The sequence below is a fragment of the Protobothrops mucrosquamatus genome, unplaced genomic scaffold (assembly GCF_001527695.2).
Source record: "Protobothrops mucrosquamatus isolate PMUCROS unplaced genomic scaffold, P.Mucros_1.0 scaffold1240, whole genome shotgun sequence".
Lineage (NCBI taxonomy): Eukaryota > Metazoa > Chordata > Lepidosauria > Squamata > Viperidae > Protobothrops > Protobothrops mucrosquamatus.
In genome coordinates this window covers 44,546-59,954 of record NW_015387447.1, presented here as the reverse complement: position 1 = coordinate 59,954, position 15,409 = coordinate 44,546, and the positions used below count along the sequence as shown (strand labels likewise).

Here is a 15,409-nt window from a genome sequence, read left to right as displayed (position 1 = left end):
GTTTTTAAGAAGAGACAGGACAGCCACTTGTCTGAAATGGTATAGGGTCTCCTGCTTGAGCAGGGGGTTGGACTAGAAGACCTCCAAGATCCCTTCCAGCTCTATCCTGATTGATTGATCTTTTTCAGCACAGAACTGTTCCTACTGTACTGGCCAATCACATTATAAAATACGGACACGCCTTGAAAGTTCCAAGTAGGCAAAACTGGTTTATGACAACATTCCAAACATGCATTTTAAAGCAAAATCTTTTCTAGACTAACCAGGCATTTGCTTGTGTTGCAATTTTATCCTGAAGGTTTAGGAAGGTTCCCTTTGATCAGGATAAACTATTGTTTCAGATCAAAATGGTTTGTTGCCACATTTGCTCTTGGAACTGTGATAAAGGTCAATAGCCTAAATGATATACAACTATATTTCAGCAAATCAAATATTATTACAGCCGATAGTTAAGTATTAATCGAAAATAGCAACCTAAGATAATGAACTAATTTTGGATATCTTAAAAGATAGCAAACTATTAGCTCTGATGAAGATAATGGTCATGATGACGATGAAGTTAGTGGTGGTGGTGATTAGCAAGGAACAGAAGCAATTGTAAGATTTCCAAAACACTTTTGCACTCTGCAGCTTAAGTTGCAAGATGAAGGCAGTTGTTTCTGTGCTGGAGGCAAAGAGATCAGGGTGATGCAAACAGCAAAGACAAAGCAAGCCCTGCCCCTTGTCTACATGCAATGCAACATTGTGCATTGGCCGAAAGGAATGCAGCTTGAAGGATGGTATTGTATGCCAACCCTCATTCTTCTGAGGAAAGCAGGGAGGACCTGCAGACCACATTGGAAGAATGGAACAAAATGTCATGTGACAGTCCTGAATGTGACATAGCAACACTGACATGATACTGTAACTATATTGTACAAATTTAACATTGGCAGGTTTTGATTGAGAGTGAACAGATGAGAAAGGAAGCTGATGACTCAGGTCCACTTACCGAATTAGAGCACTGGAAACGAATGTCTGCCAAATTTAATTTTATTATTGAGCAGATTAAAGGACAACCTTGCAAATCTGTCATAAATGTTCTCAACGTTTCACGTTCCAAAATTGTAAAGGTAATTTTTAGTTGTTGGGTTGTTATTTTTAAAAATGAGGTTTTAATGATTTATACCAGTGGTGGCGAACGTATGGCACGCGTGCCAGAGGTGGCACTCGGAGCCCTATCTGTGGGCACACGTGCCGTTGCCCCAGCCTCACCTACCCTGCGGACCCCTCCTCACCAGCAGCCCCCCTGGAGGAGAGTCGCCCCCAAGCGTGGCCCACGCAAAGCAGCGCAGCCAAGGACATGGCAGCCAGGCAGCGTAGACAAGTCTCTGCTCTCACGCCCCATCGCGCACAGTTGATGCTGCGGGGCGCGGACAGAGGGCGTGGCCGCCATGGCGCTGCTGGGCGATCTGCGGCAGGCCCTGGAGGCGGTGAGTGGCCCTGTGGGCAGGCGGGGCAAGGGCCAGTTTTTGGGCACTCAGTCTCTAAAAGGTTCGCCATCACTGATTTATACGGTCTGTTTCAATATATCCCCATTCCTTTTCTAAGATAATATAAACTCCATGAAAATCTGTGGCAAAAGGCAATACCTAACCAACCTTGGCTGATCTCAACAAGTTAAAACAAGTTGGATCTGCCTTGAACTTGGATGAGAGGCTACTAGAAAGTCACACTAGGCTACCTTGGGAAATAAAAAGAACAAACACACAATTAAAAAACACGTTCATATTTCTGCCAGGAAAATTACATGCAATCATCAGATTGTACCTCTTTAATTTCATAAACACGTTATCACATGTTTGGAGGATTACACTTTTTCCATTTAGTTTAATTAATTCAGAACTAAAATGCTATATCTGCCTGGTGTAGCTCTAACTGCTAACATGTACATATTAGAATTGAGACATTCTCATAAGCATATATTTAAGAGGAAGTAAATATGTCTTTGCTTTAATTTAATCAATTAAAATACTTACATCAATCCAATGGTATGACATAGAAATTATGATCCAGATCAGGGGTGTCAAACTCGCAATGTCACGTGATGTGTCGCAACGTATTGTGACTTTTTTTCCCATTGCCAGCAATGGGGTGGGTGCAGTTTTGGCATGACACATCCCGCCCATGGGCCGGCAGTTTGACACCCCTGATTCAGATGTAAGGGCCAAGCAGGTGAAGATGGAATATGATTCTTACGTCAAAGTTATTTTGTAACTTAAGGACAGAGGGCAGTACTTTCAAGGCTAAATAAAGAAAATATGGGAGGAAGAGATCCAAAGCTGGGCCCTCAAATACATAGAGCACAAGACTGAGTGGCTGCTAGTTGAATAGCTTCTAATTCTCCATAATAAATCTACTTAACCTGTCTGCTTGGAAATGTGGAGTAGGGAGAGTTAAATGGAGGTAGTATTTGGCACAAAGCCTTGACTCTTCAAAAGTTGGGGTTACATTCATTGCCTTGTGGTCTGTGTGTGTGCACTAGTGCTTAGATGTAACGCAGCTATTTCTCTTAAGTGCTAGAACTGCATTTGACAGCAATATGATTTGGTTGACTGTTTGATATTACTGTCATTATATGGAGCAATTGATTTATTCTAATTTAACATGCAGAAAATTGAGGCTAATTTACAGCAATTTTACTCAGACATGGATATTAATGTTTTTGGGAAATCCCAAGTCCAAGTTTTGATGGCTGAATTAAAACAGCTTTTAGAGCCTAGAGGTTTGGAGAGACAGCCAATGGGTTGCCACTGCTCTCAGCAGACAACATTGTAAGCAGATGCCCTTCCATTTTTTTTATTCCATTTCTACAATCCTTGAATTAGCTGCATAGTACTACATGAGTGCATTGTAATACCACTTCCCCAGTATGAAAGTGTTCCCCTTCAATCTACACAAGTGCATTAGTGGAGCATGGCAATGTCCTAATATATTGTTATTCTGCTTTAGCACTCAGAATAACTTGCAAGTCAGCAAGTCTGTCATGGCACCTACCTAATGCCTCACCCCTGATATAAATGGTCCTGACCCTGGTGGCCTTCAGAAAAATATTAAAACGTTTTCCCAAGGTATTAGTGTCAGTGTGTATATAGAACTGACCTGGGGTGACTAATGGAAGATGTAAGTTTTGTGGGGCTTCACCCTTGTTTATTGTTTTAAAAGTTTTCATACTGCTCTTTGTCCTTTCTGGTAGATGGGAAGCGATATAAATTTATTTAGTAAGTAAACAATATAGTCTTGCTGCATATACAGTATAATCCCTAGTCTCACAGTGACTGCAGTCACTGGTGGTAAAATTAAACCATTTTCTTTAAATAATTTATTAATAAAAGGTAGTTACCAAGAATTTGAATCTGTAGGCTTTTAAATGTATTTATTTATTCATATATGTACGTATTTATTTATTCCAAGTATAGCTGGAATTAATATTTCTACTACATGAATTCTGCACATTTTATTTCAGTGTTTTAAAAGTTCAACATTTTGTTTTTACTCTAGCTGTGGCGAGAACTGGATGCCAGAATTACAGATACAGCCAATGAATCCAAGGATAATGTTAGATATTTATACACACTTGAAAAAGTTTGTCAGCCACTCTATAATTATGATTTAGTGAGTAAATTTTGAAGAAGTCTGCATACAGTTTTGTGTATATTGTGTACTTACGTTTTCTATTAAAGTACATGCAGTAAAATAAATAACTTTAAAATGTATATCATAAACAGAAGATTCTAAATCTAACTATATTCTATATATGCTGCAGTGGTATTCTTGTGTCCTAAAATACCTGACTTTTACAGACAATTATTATTAATTAATGACTTACATCTTTCTGGTAGTGATGTAGATTTAAATTAATTATCAAGACTGGGCTGTAGATAGGAATCTAAGATTAGAAAGAAATAATCCAAAGTATAATCCAGACTGAAAGGAGAACCTGGAATGCATTCATATGAAATACAACAGAAGATATTTGATAGATAATAATTTATGTTTATAAGTTATAAGTTATGTTTTATTATTTTTATGGGTCTGTTGTAAATTGCCTTAATCATTCTTGGAATAGAAGAGTAATTCCAAAATGAAGAATTACTTTTAAAAAAACCCTGTTTGTTGGGTGCAAAGAAAATGGCGGGAGGAACTGCACCCAGAAATTTGCCTTTTAAGTGCAACGAACAAACTCTTCACTTATTTTAGGCATTAGGAATTTAGATTTATTTTGAAAACAGCCATATCCCTCTTGCACCCATTGTCAGTCCCACCTGGTAGTTTAAAGTATGCCATTTTTCACTCTGAATTTTATAAAACATTTCTCTTAGGTTTCCATGGCCCACGGAATACAGAATTTGATTAATGCTATAAGAATGATTCATAGTGTTTCCAGATATTATAATACTTCTGAAAAAATGACATCTCTCTTTATCAAAGTAAGTGCTTTTAATTAGTGAACTGAAGAGTGCTCTGTACATAAATGTGCAAGCCTCAGTGTTGACTATTGTTTTCTGATGTATACAGTATATTTCAATGTTTTACATCTGCTGGTAAGCAGGCTTTCTAACCAAATGCTCATGCCCCCATCTAACTGACAGAAATGACCTTGGTTTAAAACTAGTAGAAATCCTCCGCACCCCCTCCCATTTTTGTGGCAACCTAGAACAGGCAAAATGGCTGCAGCCAGGTTCATTGTAGAGTTGGCACTATTGCTATATGAATTGATCAATAGCTTCTAACATTCTTAAACTGAAAAGCTAAACTATAGAAGGGGTGGCTGGCAAATATCTTCTGATAAGAGAAAGTTTGTTAGTGTTAATTGGTATCTGGTTTGCCTCTTCATGAATGCCAAAAAACCTTTTTCCTCATTAACATCTTAAATTTTACACCCTTCTGATGTCAGACCTCATTTAAATGGACATACATGTAACATGTTTGACTACATGTAACTGATTTCCTGTGCAAAAGGGCGGTTACTTTGATCTTGTCCAATCAACTTTCCTCTTGCATTTTCTTTGATGTGTTAGCTATAAAATGGAATGTAAGCTAAGGATTTGGGTTCCCTCATTGCATGAGAGGAATCCTTTTTATCAGAATAAAATAAACTGAATAAAATGATCCTCTTGTCTCAGTTTGTCTCATTGGAAAATATGCATTCTGAGGCACGAGCCTAACAGCCATATTTGGCCTTCAGCATTCAGCTGTTTCTCAAAACTACAGATATAATCAGCAGCCCCAAATGGTTGGAGATCCTTAATTTCACATGTGTATACACAGAGTATATTTTGCTGTGGAACAACTAAATGCAAGGAAGAGGTGGTGTCACCGTGCAGAACATGCATCTTTGTTTATTGTGTCATCAAAGATGGAATCTAGTTCAGATGTAAGCCTACAAGTATGACTTTTAAAGCTTTCAAGCACCCTCTTTTCTTTACGATTCATGTCATAAAATAATGATTTTTAAAGATGTGATTTTACTGTAAATTATCCAGTTTTTGTGATAATCTCAGGCATTACACAATGGTTTAAGAACTGTCTAAGACTGTAGTCTGATGCAAGCTTATTTTCATTATAGTATCTTAAAAGACAAGGGGGAAAAAGGCAGAAAAGGCATACAATACCAAGGCACTTGTAGGAATAGTATCTTTTAAATTCTGAATTGTTCCCACCCTCCAAGTACTGACAATTAGAGTCCTTTTGGTTTGTCATTAGATGAGCAGTTGCTGTGAAACTTCGGGCGTTCATTTTTTACTGTTAATGGGAGAGCATATCTAAATAACTAGCGGTATACAAGGTTGTGGAAATGTGCAAAATGCTGAACTTTGATGTAAAAGACGATGTATGTTTTTTTCTTTTTTAAATATACAATAGGTTACAAATCAGATGGTCACAGCATGTAAAGCATATATCACTGATGGAGGATATAGCCGTGTATGGGAGCAGGATACTCCAACAGTAATTCAGAAAATTAAGGTATGTTTGTAATGCCTTATATATTTTCTATGGTATTGTTTCTGTTCCCTACTGAATCCCTATAATGGAATTGTTATGATGTATAACCGCTATAAAACAAGATTTTGGTTTTCATGTTAGCTAACTTATTATCATGAACTCTCATTAGTGTTATTAGCAAAATTCATACAAAGTCATAATTTACCCAATTGTTTATTAAAAAACAATTCCAATGTGGAGTTTTCTGCTTAATTAGGCCTCTGGAGATTTACCCCAGCATTGCACTGCATAGTCTTTATGCTTGGAAAGTAAAAGAAATCAATTTTGAATTATTAGAAAATAGTGTGCATCTTGTCAATATTTTCCCTTAATTAGCAAGAAATTATTAGCAACCTTATTATGTAGGCTAAGAAAAAATTACCTTCAAAAGCTTCTGCTTGCTCCTATGATCTAAAATAGATTTAGATTTCTTCATATTTCAGTTAACAGCATTAAACCATATAAAATATTAATTATGAAGATACAGATCTAAAATCAAGTTCTAATTGGAAAAGTTCTTTGTAAAAGTTCTATAAATGTATGCATTAGATTTATTGAATTTATATCCACTCTAATCATAAGGCTTATGCCTCTAAGTAATCTAAGTAATTACACTCTGATAGTAATTGCCACATATTTTTTTTTACATTTTAGGACTGTATTTTTTTGTTTAAAGAATATCAGAAAAGTTTTCATAAAACAAGAAAACAAATTTTGGAAACTTCAGGGGAGAAGACATTTGAAGTATCTGAGATGTACATTTTTGGCAAATTTGAAGCTTTCTGTAAAAGGCTAGAAAAAGTAAGTACTCTTTAGAAAACCTCAGTCTTTTGCCTAACTTGTCCCTAATTCTCATTGTGGTTTCAGATGTAACATTTCAGACTGATATAAAGTTTAATGAATGAAAAAATAATGCCTTTTAAATATGGAGCTTCTTTGGTATGCTACAGCAGAAAGCAATGTAATAGCATCCTAGTTTATTTCAAGCCGGGGCTTAGTGCAGGGGTGTCAAATTGCCAGCCCGTGGGCCAATTGCATCATGCGGAAGCCGTGCCCACCTCAGCTCTGGCAAAGCAAAAAAAGTCACGATACGTCACAACACGCCACATGACGCGGCGAGTTTGACACCCGTGCTTTAGTGCAACAACTGACAGTAATACAGACAGATACTAGAAATAGACATCAACAGTCAGATTTGGTTTGGGCCTAGGTGGTGATTCGGGATACAGCTCAATTCAACTCAGCCTGAAATAAAGTCTTTCAGAGTTGCAATTTAGTAATCCAACGTGTGAATAAATGACTTAGAATGGAAACAGAAGGATTTCAGGAAAAGAATGAGAAAGTCTTAATAAGGATTGATTAAGAAAATGAAAACTGGTAGGAAGAAAGATAAGGAGTTAATAAGGCCAAAAAAGAAATAACTTGTCCCATCAGTGCCACTATCAAAAACAAGCTTTTTCACACATGACTCTTTACTTAAGAAACCATTAGGCAGACAATAAAGCAAAATGTGAGACTGAATAAACTTAATTAAACCCTTGCTTACTTCTGGACACTTAAGAAGGTCTGCTTTGTCTCAAGGAGCACAGAATATATTTGTAGCGTTTGGTTTTTAGAATTTGACTAAATTCAGTGAATGTTATAAGTTGGGTACCAAACAAACCTGTCAACCTGTTATGAGCTGTCCAGAGTTGCTTAGATGCAATGGGTGACCATACAAAACAGGTTAAGAATAAAGATAAGAAAAAGTGTCTTAAGATAAAATATGACAATAGATGTCAATCATAGATTACTTAAATCAGTTCAGCTTTATATTTTTTAATTGCTGTAAATGAAAAACAAAGTTGAAAATCTTTTTTACAGGAAAAAATATTTTAAAATATAAAATCACCTTAGGTGTACAATATTAACAGTACAGTAATGAGTGAGTTTTTTGTCTGATATTTGATGGTTTGTGCAATATTTTTTGTTTAAGAAAAATATAATATTAAAAGAAATCATAGTTAATACATGAAAAAACAACTTTTCTGATTTTAGATAACAGAGATGATAACGATTGTTCAGACTTTTTCTGCACTGAGTATGTCTACCATTGAAGGAATTGATATTATGGCAATTAAATTCAAAAATATCTACCAAAGTGTTCAAAAGAAGAAATATGATATCCTTGACCCACGAAAAACAGAATTTGATGTAGACTTTGCAGATTTCATGACAAAAATTGAAAATTTAGAGGTAAGTCACATGTGTTTCAATTTGACTAAAATATGAAAAATGTTATTAATTCAGATTAAGACAGGTTGTGAAGTTGCAGTTTCCTTAGTTAGCCTGATGATCTGTACTTGAAGAGAAATGGAGCGGAGGTAATGCTAATGGAATTGGATTTGGGAGCCCTGCTTAGCAGTGATTCCATTCCTACCTCTAGATGGCATTTTCTGGGGACTACTGTTGCACAACGAGAAGCTAGGCTATGTGGTCCTTCCAGATTCCATTACGTTGCCTCTGATGCTTTTCAATATATATACAAAGCCATTGGGACAGATTGTCAAGAATTTGGTAGCAAAATATTAACAATATGCTGATGACTCTCACGTCCATTTCTTCATGCAATGGCATGAATCCCTTGAATGTTTTCTTAAGGACAATTGGAATAAAGGAAAATAAACTGAATACAGATAAAATGAAAGTACAAATTATGAAAGATCATAATTCTGGTTTGTGATAGTGTTGTCTATTACATTCTCCCAGAAAAAAAGGGTATGTAGACTATATTACAGTATTCAAGCAGGAGATTGATAACATTTCAGTGATCATGACAAGGGCTTCCCCATCTAGGAAAAGTGACAGTTGGCACCTCTAAAGAATTTCTGTGAAGAGTGACCTGGCCATCAGGTTTCTTGGATAGTAGCTTCTATTTCAGAATCAATACATACTGCAGCATAGACCTGGTGTTTTCTCAGATACTCATGTAATGTGAATAGATTTCCTGCTTGGCATCATATCCAGCATAATGTGCTTCTCTTAATAATCAAATATTGACAAGGGCATATATATGTTATGGCTTAATTTTGATGGTGTTGATATTTTACTGTGTGTTACTGTATATGTCTTTCTATCTCACTTATTTCTTCTTCCAAGCCCCATCCAAAACCCTATCACTTCTCCGAAGTTCTCCATCTTGTCATAGGACATTCACGGTATGTGTTCAGCCCCAGCTGTTTCTTGAGCAGACCCTATCAGCAATGACTATAGGAATGTGTCTGCTATAAGGTTGTCCATCCTGTGTATTCCCACCCAGTGAGTGGGAAATTCTTCCATAAGTTATAGCATACTGTTTTGCTGCAGTATCTTCTTCTGCAACTTTTCCAACCTTCAACATTTTGAAGTTTGGTGATGAGTAGACAGTATTCCAACTTTGTAAAAAGCCATTAAAGTGTTGCTAATTGTATATTTAGTTTCTTTTTGTATGATTCCCAGGTCCCTTCCACTAGAGTGAGTGGGGTGGGCCAATCCAAACTAAACTGTTTCTCAGAGAAATTAAAGCTTAATGAAGAGAAGCATATAAAATGCAATTAAAGATAAAACTCCCAGATTTGACAAGCTGTCCTATGTGGGCTTTTCAATAAGGCTTAAAGTATTTTTGCTAACTGAATAAATTTATTTTATTTTACTTTATACATCTATATGGCTACCCATTTCATAATTGTGGCTGGCTCACAATTAGCAAGATGATTCCCCAGATAACTTGGACCCATACCATAAAAGGCTTTAATAGTAATAAGCAACATATTGAATTGGCCCCAGAAGCAGATCAGCAATCAATGCAGCTTATTTAACGGTGATGTTACATGTGCCTCCAAAACAGTTTGTATCACTGCATTCTGAACCAATTGTAACTTTCAAACACTTCTAGGATAGCCCCACGAAGAGCACATTTAAGTAATCCAAATGAGAGGTGACCAGAGCATCAGTGACTGAGCCTTATGATCCAAAAAATGGTGCAACTGGTGCACAACACAAAGTTTTGCAAATGTCTTCTAGCCACAGTTGCTACCTGCTCTTTGATCAGGAGTTGTGAGTCTAGGAGAACCCACAAGTTGCATACCAGTCTGTCTGGGGTAGTGCAACTCCACCCATTAAAGATGATAAACCTCTGAAACCCGAGGTACCACACATCCATAGCCAGGATTCAACTGTCCGCAAACAGACCCTTACAGCTTCCAGGCACCACAAAGGGCAGTCATGGCATCACTTTTATCATCTGGGATGCAGATATAGAGTTGAGTATCATTGGCATATTGATGATAGCTTGACCCATGGTGACAGATGTTTTCACCCAGCGTAGATGTTAAAAAGAAACAAAGAGAATATGAAGCCTGCAGTACCCCATAGAAGAGCAGTCATAGGCTGGACCTCTCACAGTCTATCAATACCAACGGAGACTGGCCTTGGAGAAAGGAACCAAACTAGTGCAAGACTATGCTGCCCAGTCCAAAGCCCCCAGTTGACCCAAAAAGATACCATGGTTGTTGGTATTGAAAGCCACTACCTCCATCCTGCTCTCAACAGAGATTGACAGGTGCAACCAATGCTCTTTCTGTCCCATAGCCAGCCTAAAAGCTGACTGAAAGTGCTCCAGATAATCCGTTTCATCCAGGACCTTCTAGAGCTGCAACACAATCACTTTTTCCACCACCTTCCCTAAAAAGGAAGGTGAGAGACTGGGCGGAGGTTTCTAGGCAGGTGAAGTTTCTTAAAGACAGGTAGTATGGCCTAGAAATGAAAATTCTTACCACCTCTATTTACCTCAAGTTGTTCTCTCCTCAAACTATGACTCTAAGTGCAGAAATATATTCTATTCTTATTCTGTGTTTGTATTCCTCTCTTGGAAGGAATGTTGATTTTTGAATTACTAATATTCAATTTTGTTTTCTTTTCTGTTAGGTCCAAATACAGACATTTATGGGTGCTTGTTTCGTAAAAATCTTATCTTCACAACATGCTCTCCAGTTGCTTCAGAGGTACAGCAAATATTTTAAATTAGCAAGTATTTCACTTGGCACAAGAGTTAAGTTTATGTTCATTTGAAAGATAAAAGGCAGGTGCTGTCTCTTTTTACAGTTGATCTGGGAAAGGCAGCCACCTGTTATTCTGTTTCCCATTTTCTTTGTAGGTGGATAGCACAACAGACTATATCCCTCCAGCTAAAGCAAGTTAGATAATTATATGCAGTAGAAAAACACTAAGCCAAAAACAAAACTTAAGTTTGTTTTTTGATCAGGTATTCTTTGGTCTTTAATGTTCTTTGGCTTCTTTTCTTTCATTTGTTCTGTTTTCGTAACCCTCTGATACTTTTTGAACTACCACCACAACTGCTATGTGTATTTTTAAAGAACACGGATGAGGTACCATACATTAGCTGCAAAAATTGAAATAATTACACAAAACTCTCTTTGTCTTTAAAGGTTGTCTAGATCAGATATGTCAAACTCGCAGTGGGCGCGGCTTCCGGATGACGCGTCCGGCCCACGGGCCGGCACTTTGACACCCTTGGTCTAGATGCTTGTAGTTCATATCTGATAGTCCTCCATAATTATGATTAGCTTAGCTAACAAACTGACAGTTTCCTTTGAAAAGAACAATCTTTATTAAATGCCCCTTATGAAACTATTATAAAAATGGATGCTGTAACAACTGTCTTTATCAATGTAATGTGATGGGGCCTTTGAGGGTTTTACTACAACAAATTAATACAATTGATCTTCTGGAAGCATAGTTTTTAGTATTTTTATAGCCTACATTGTACCATTTGAAATAAGAAACCTTTATTTCAGTTTGATTATATTAACAGTATCATATTCCATACATTTCTGTATTTGAATATGAACTCTATAGATTTCAGAAATTGAACATGCCATGTCTTCAGAATGAAATTGCATATACAGTTGGGCGTATTCTTCAGCACTATGTTGCCGAACTTGAAGCAACTAAGAAGGTATTTAATATGTGTTTATATTGAACAGAATCTGTCCATTTGACCAGGTTTACTTGTTGAAAGAATCAGTTTTAAGTGATAATTTTGTGGAACTTACTTTTACTCCATACAGACAAATTTTAATAAGTCATGTGAGATTGTTATACATATACTGTATGTTTTTAACTTTATTAAATATGAATAGTCTATGTACAATCAAATGGTAGACTTGCTTTTAAAATTGTAAACTACATTGTACAAATCTTTTAAAAAGGCACTATACCAGTGATGGCGAACCTTTTAGAGACCGAGTGCCCCAAACCCGGCCCTGCCCTGCCTCCACTCCGCCCCCCCACCTGCCCACAGGGCCACCCACCGCCTCCATGGCCTGCTGCAGATCACCCAAGTGGCCCAGCAGCGCCACGACAGCCCTCTCTCCGCCTGTGCCCTGCAGCATCAGCTATGCGCAACGGGGCGTGATGGTGGAGTCCCCGCTGCCCAACTGCCATGTCTTTGGCTGTGCTGCTCTGCGTGGGCTGCACTTGGGGGCGACTCCTCCGGGGCGCTGCTGGTGAGGCCGTGAGAGAGGCGGGGCTGGGGCAACGGCACGGGTGCCCACAGAGAAGACTCTTGAGTGCCGCCTCCGGCACGCGTGCCATAGGTTCGCCAACACTGCACTATACAGTAGTTCTCACTTAAAAATGGCATTGAGATTGGAATTTCTGTTGCTAAGCAATCATAAAGTATGTCAGATGACTGCACCACTTAGCGAAAAAATTCTGACATTTCCAGTTGTCATCATTAAGTGAATCATCATGGGTCATTAAATAAGGATGTCATATGGTTGCCATTTTTGATCACCTATTGATTTCCCCACTGACTTTGTTTGTCAGAAGCTGGCAAAGAAAATTGCAAGTGGCAGTCACGTGATCTTAGGAATGCTGTGATGATTGTAAGCACAAAGACCAATTATAACTACCACTCATTCAGCACCATTGCAAGTTTGAACAGGCACTGAACGAGTGTTCCTTAAACAAGAATCACCTGTAGATGTTTTGGCTATTTGTGCAGTTATTCAAAGACAAAATAATTAAAAGGATAATAATCATCTAATTTGCTTTCACAGACTTTACTTCTAGTAATGAGATCTAAAATTGTGAATTCAATAGAACAGGCAGAGAAACACTGAAATGTCAATAATGTACATTGTGTATATTAGAGATGTTAATTTCATATTGCCTACTCTGGAAATGCTGGTATGCCAATTGGGTTGATTAGCATTAATCAGAAAAACAACTGGAAAGGAAAACAAACAGAATGTTAATATACTTTCAAAGCTATCCATAATGTGGAAACAGGGAGTGGAGGTGACTTTCCATTCTCATAATTATTAGCAAATAAATTAACTCTAATATATAATGTTTTACTTGCAACCTTGCCTTCCTCTCCTTTTTTTCNATGCCAATTGGGTTGATTAGCATTAATCAGAAAAACAACTGGAAAGGAAAACAAACAGAATGTTAATATACTTTCAAAGCTATCCATAATGTGGAAACAGGGAGTGGAGGTGACTTTCCATTCTCATAATTATTAGCAAATAAATTAACTCTAATATATAATGTTTTACTTGCAACCTTGCCTTCCTCTCCTTTTTTTCCCCTTTCTGAAAATTATACCTGATTGGTTGGGAATAGCTAACATGGTCTAATCCAACCTCCTCCAACCTGGTGCTCTCCAATGCAATTGGAAATTCTTGCAAATATTCTGTCTGTAGCACATCAAACTGTAGAACTTTGGTCTGGTACATTACATTCCTTCCTATGCAGATATGTCAGATTAAGATATGTCGGAGTGACTTGTAGCTCAACTATTAATGGCATTCTCATTTGACACTTGACTTTGTTTTATCATAGCTTTATCAGGTGCAAAAGGATAATCCTATCCTGGCTCGAAACATGCCACCTGTAGCAGGAAAGATACTGTGGGTGAGACAACTCTTCAGGCGTATAAGTGAGCCAATCAACTATTTTTATGTAAGTTTATCATCACCACCTATTTGTAAACAACAAGGCTGACACATGATTTTCCAAATATATTTCATTGTCCAGTGAGGAGAATACTGCTTGTTATTATCTTGTTTCACCAGATCTTCACAATCTTCCCATATTAGTGTGGCTGGCTATGAATTTGAGTAAAATGATTTAGAATAGCCTGTAGAGGGCAGTGTTTAATTGCTTTGAAAGCAATATCCCTGTTACCTAGTTTTCACTCAGTTTTGACAGAACCATATTAACCATATTAACCCTGTTGCTAGAAAACTCCAATAAAATGATTTAGGCTATACCAAAACAAAGGGAACACTAAGTGAAAACAGTTCGTAGAGAAGTCTATCGGTTCGGGTTGTCTAAACTACAAATCCTGTCACGACCTGTAACAATCTTTGCGACGTAATAATTACCACTACCAACAAAAACAGGGTTTAATCAAGAGTAATTTTTAACTAACGTACTCCTTTATCCGTAAAGTCTATCCTTCCTCTGCTATTCTCACATAGATCTGGATTATTTTTCTTCTTATAGTGGGGTAATAAATTGCGCTGATTATGCAACAGAATATTGCAGAATATCTTCGCCCCTTAATAAGAGCTTCTTTTCAGACTTCCTGTTTGCTAGGTAGTCATGTCTTCTTTGACAGATGTAATAAAGAAACTCCAATGAACCAGCTTGTTTACTTCCCTAATCCAACAAGCTCCCTATTTTCTTCAGTTTTTAAAAAACATGTTTCAAAGCAAGGAAGGGAAGAACAATTTTGAACGACCCTACAGTGTCCATCTCTTGTTATTCTTTAATTGTGCTGAACAGCTGCCCTCCCACAATGCAGCTATTAGTCTTACAAAATTAGCTCTGATCGACAACCATGGAATTTTTTTCCCTCTTAATATTAGCTTGGAATTTTTTTAAATTCATTGTGATTCTGGCTAAAAAGAAAAAGCTTGAACTTTCTCTCCTTATTCTATGATTGTGCTGAAGATGATTCTTTGCCCTCATTTTCTATTATATAAATTCCCCATGGAATTATATATTTCAAAGGGGCCTCAGAGGCCACTGAGTCCCAACCTGCTATGCAATGAACAAATCCAAATTAAACCAACTCTAACAGATGGTTATTCCACCCCTGCTTTGCATACCCAACAATGGGAAGTGCACCCTCTTTTTCCTAGATAAATTAATGGGAGACCACAAGCTCTCCTTAAACTGATAAAAGCAACCCAGGTTCTTGATTTGTCTCTTATTAACCAGCTTAATATTTACTGTATATTGGGTCTGAGGTCTCAAAAGACCTGGACAAGTGTAATTTTTTTAAAGTGCAAATTGGATTACCCATGCAACATAAATTTCACCGGGTTTCCTT

The 15,409-nt window shown here is 37.3% G+C and overlaps 1 protein-coding gene across 1 annotated transcript in view; it reads left to right on the top strand.

The window, feature by feature from the left end:
* The window catches only part of LOC107292002 (dynein heavy chain 8, axonemal), a gene marked incomplete at its 3' end in the record, with an annotated part of 59,151 nt that overhangs the window by 2,923 nt on the left and 40,819 nt on the right, over nt 1-15,409 (top strand). Inside the window, exons 4-12 of the mRNA XM_029285066.1 lie at nt 936-1,112; nt 3,541-3,654; nt 4,362-4,469; nt 5,905-6,006; nt 6,679-6,825; nt 8,062-8,259; nt 10,969-11,045; nt 11,920-12,019; nt 13,912-14,031. Coding sequence (XP_029140899.1) covers nt 936-1,112; nt 3,541-3,654; nt 4,362-4,469; nt 5,905-6,006; nt 6,679-6,825; nt 8,062-8,259; nt 10,969-11,045; nt 11,920-12,019; nt 13,912-14,031 — 1,143 coding nt within the window. The remainder of the gene's footprint in view (nt 1-935; nt 1,113-3,540; nt 3,655-4,361; nt 4,470-5,904; nt 6,007-6,678; nt 6,826-8,061; nt 8,260-10,968; nt 11,046-11,919; nt 12,020-13,911; nt 14,032-15,409) is intronic.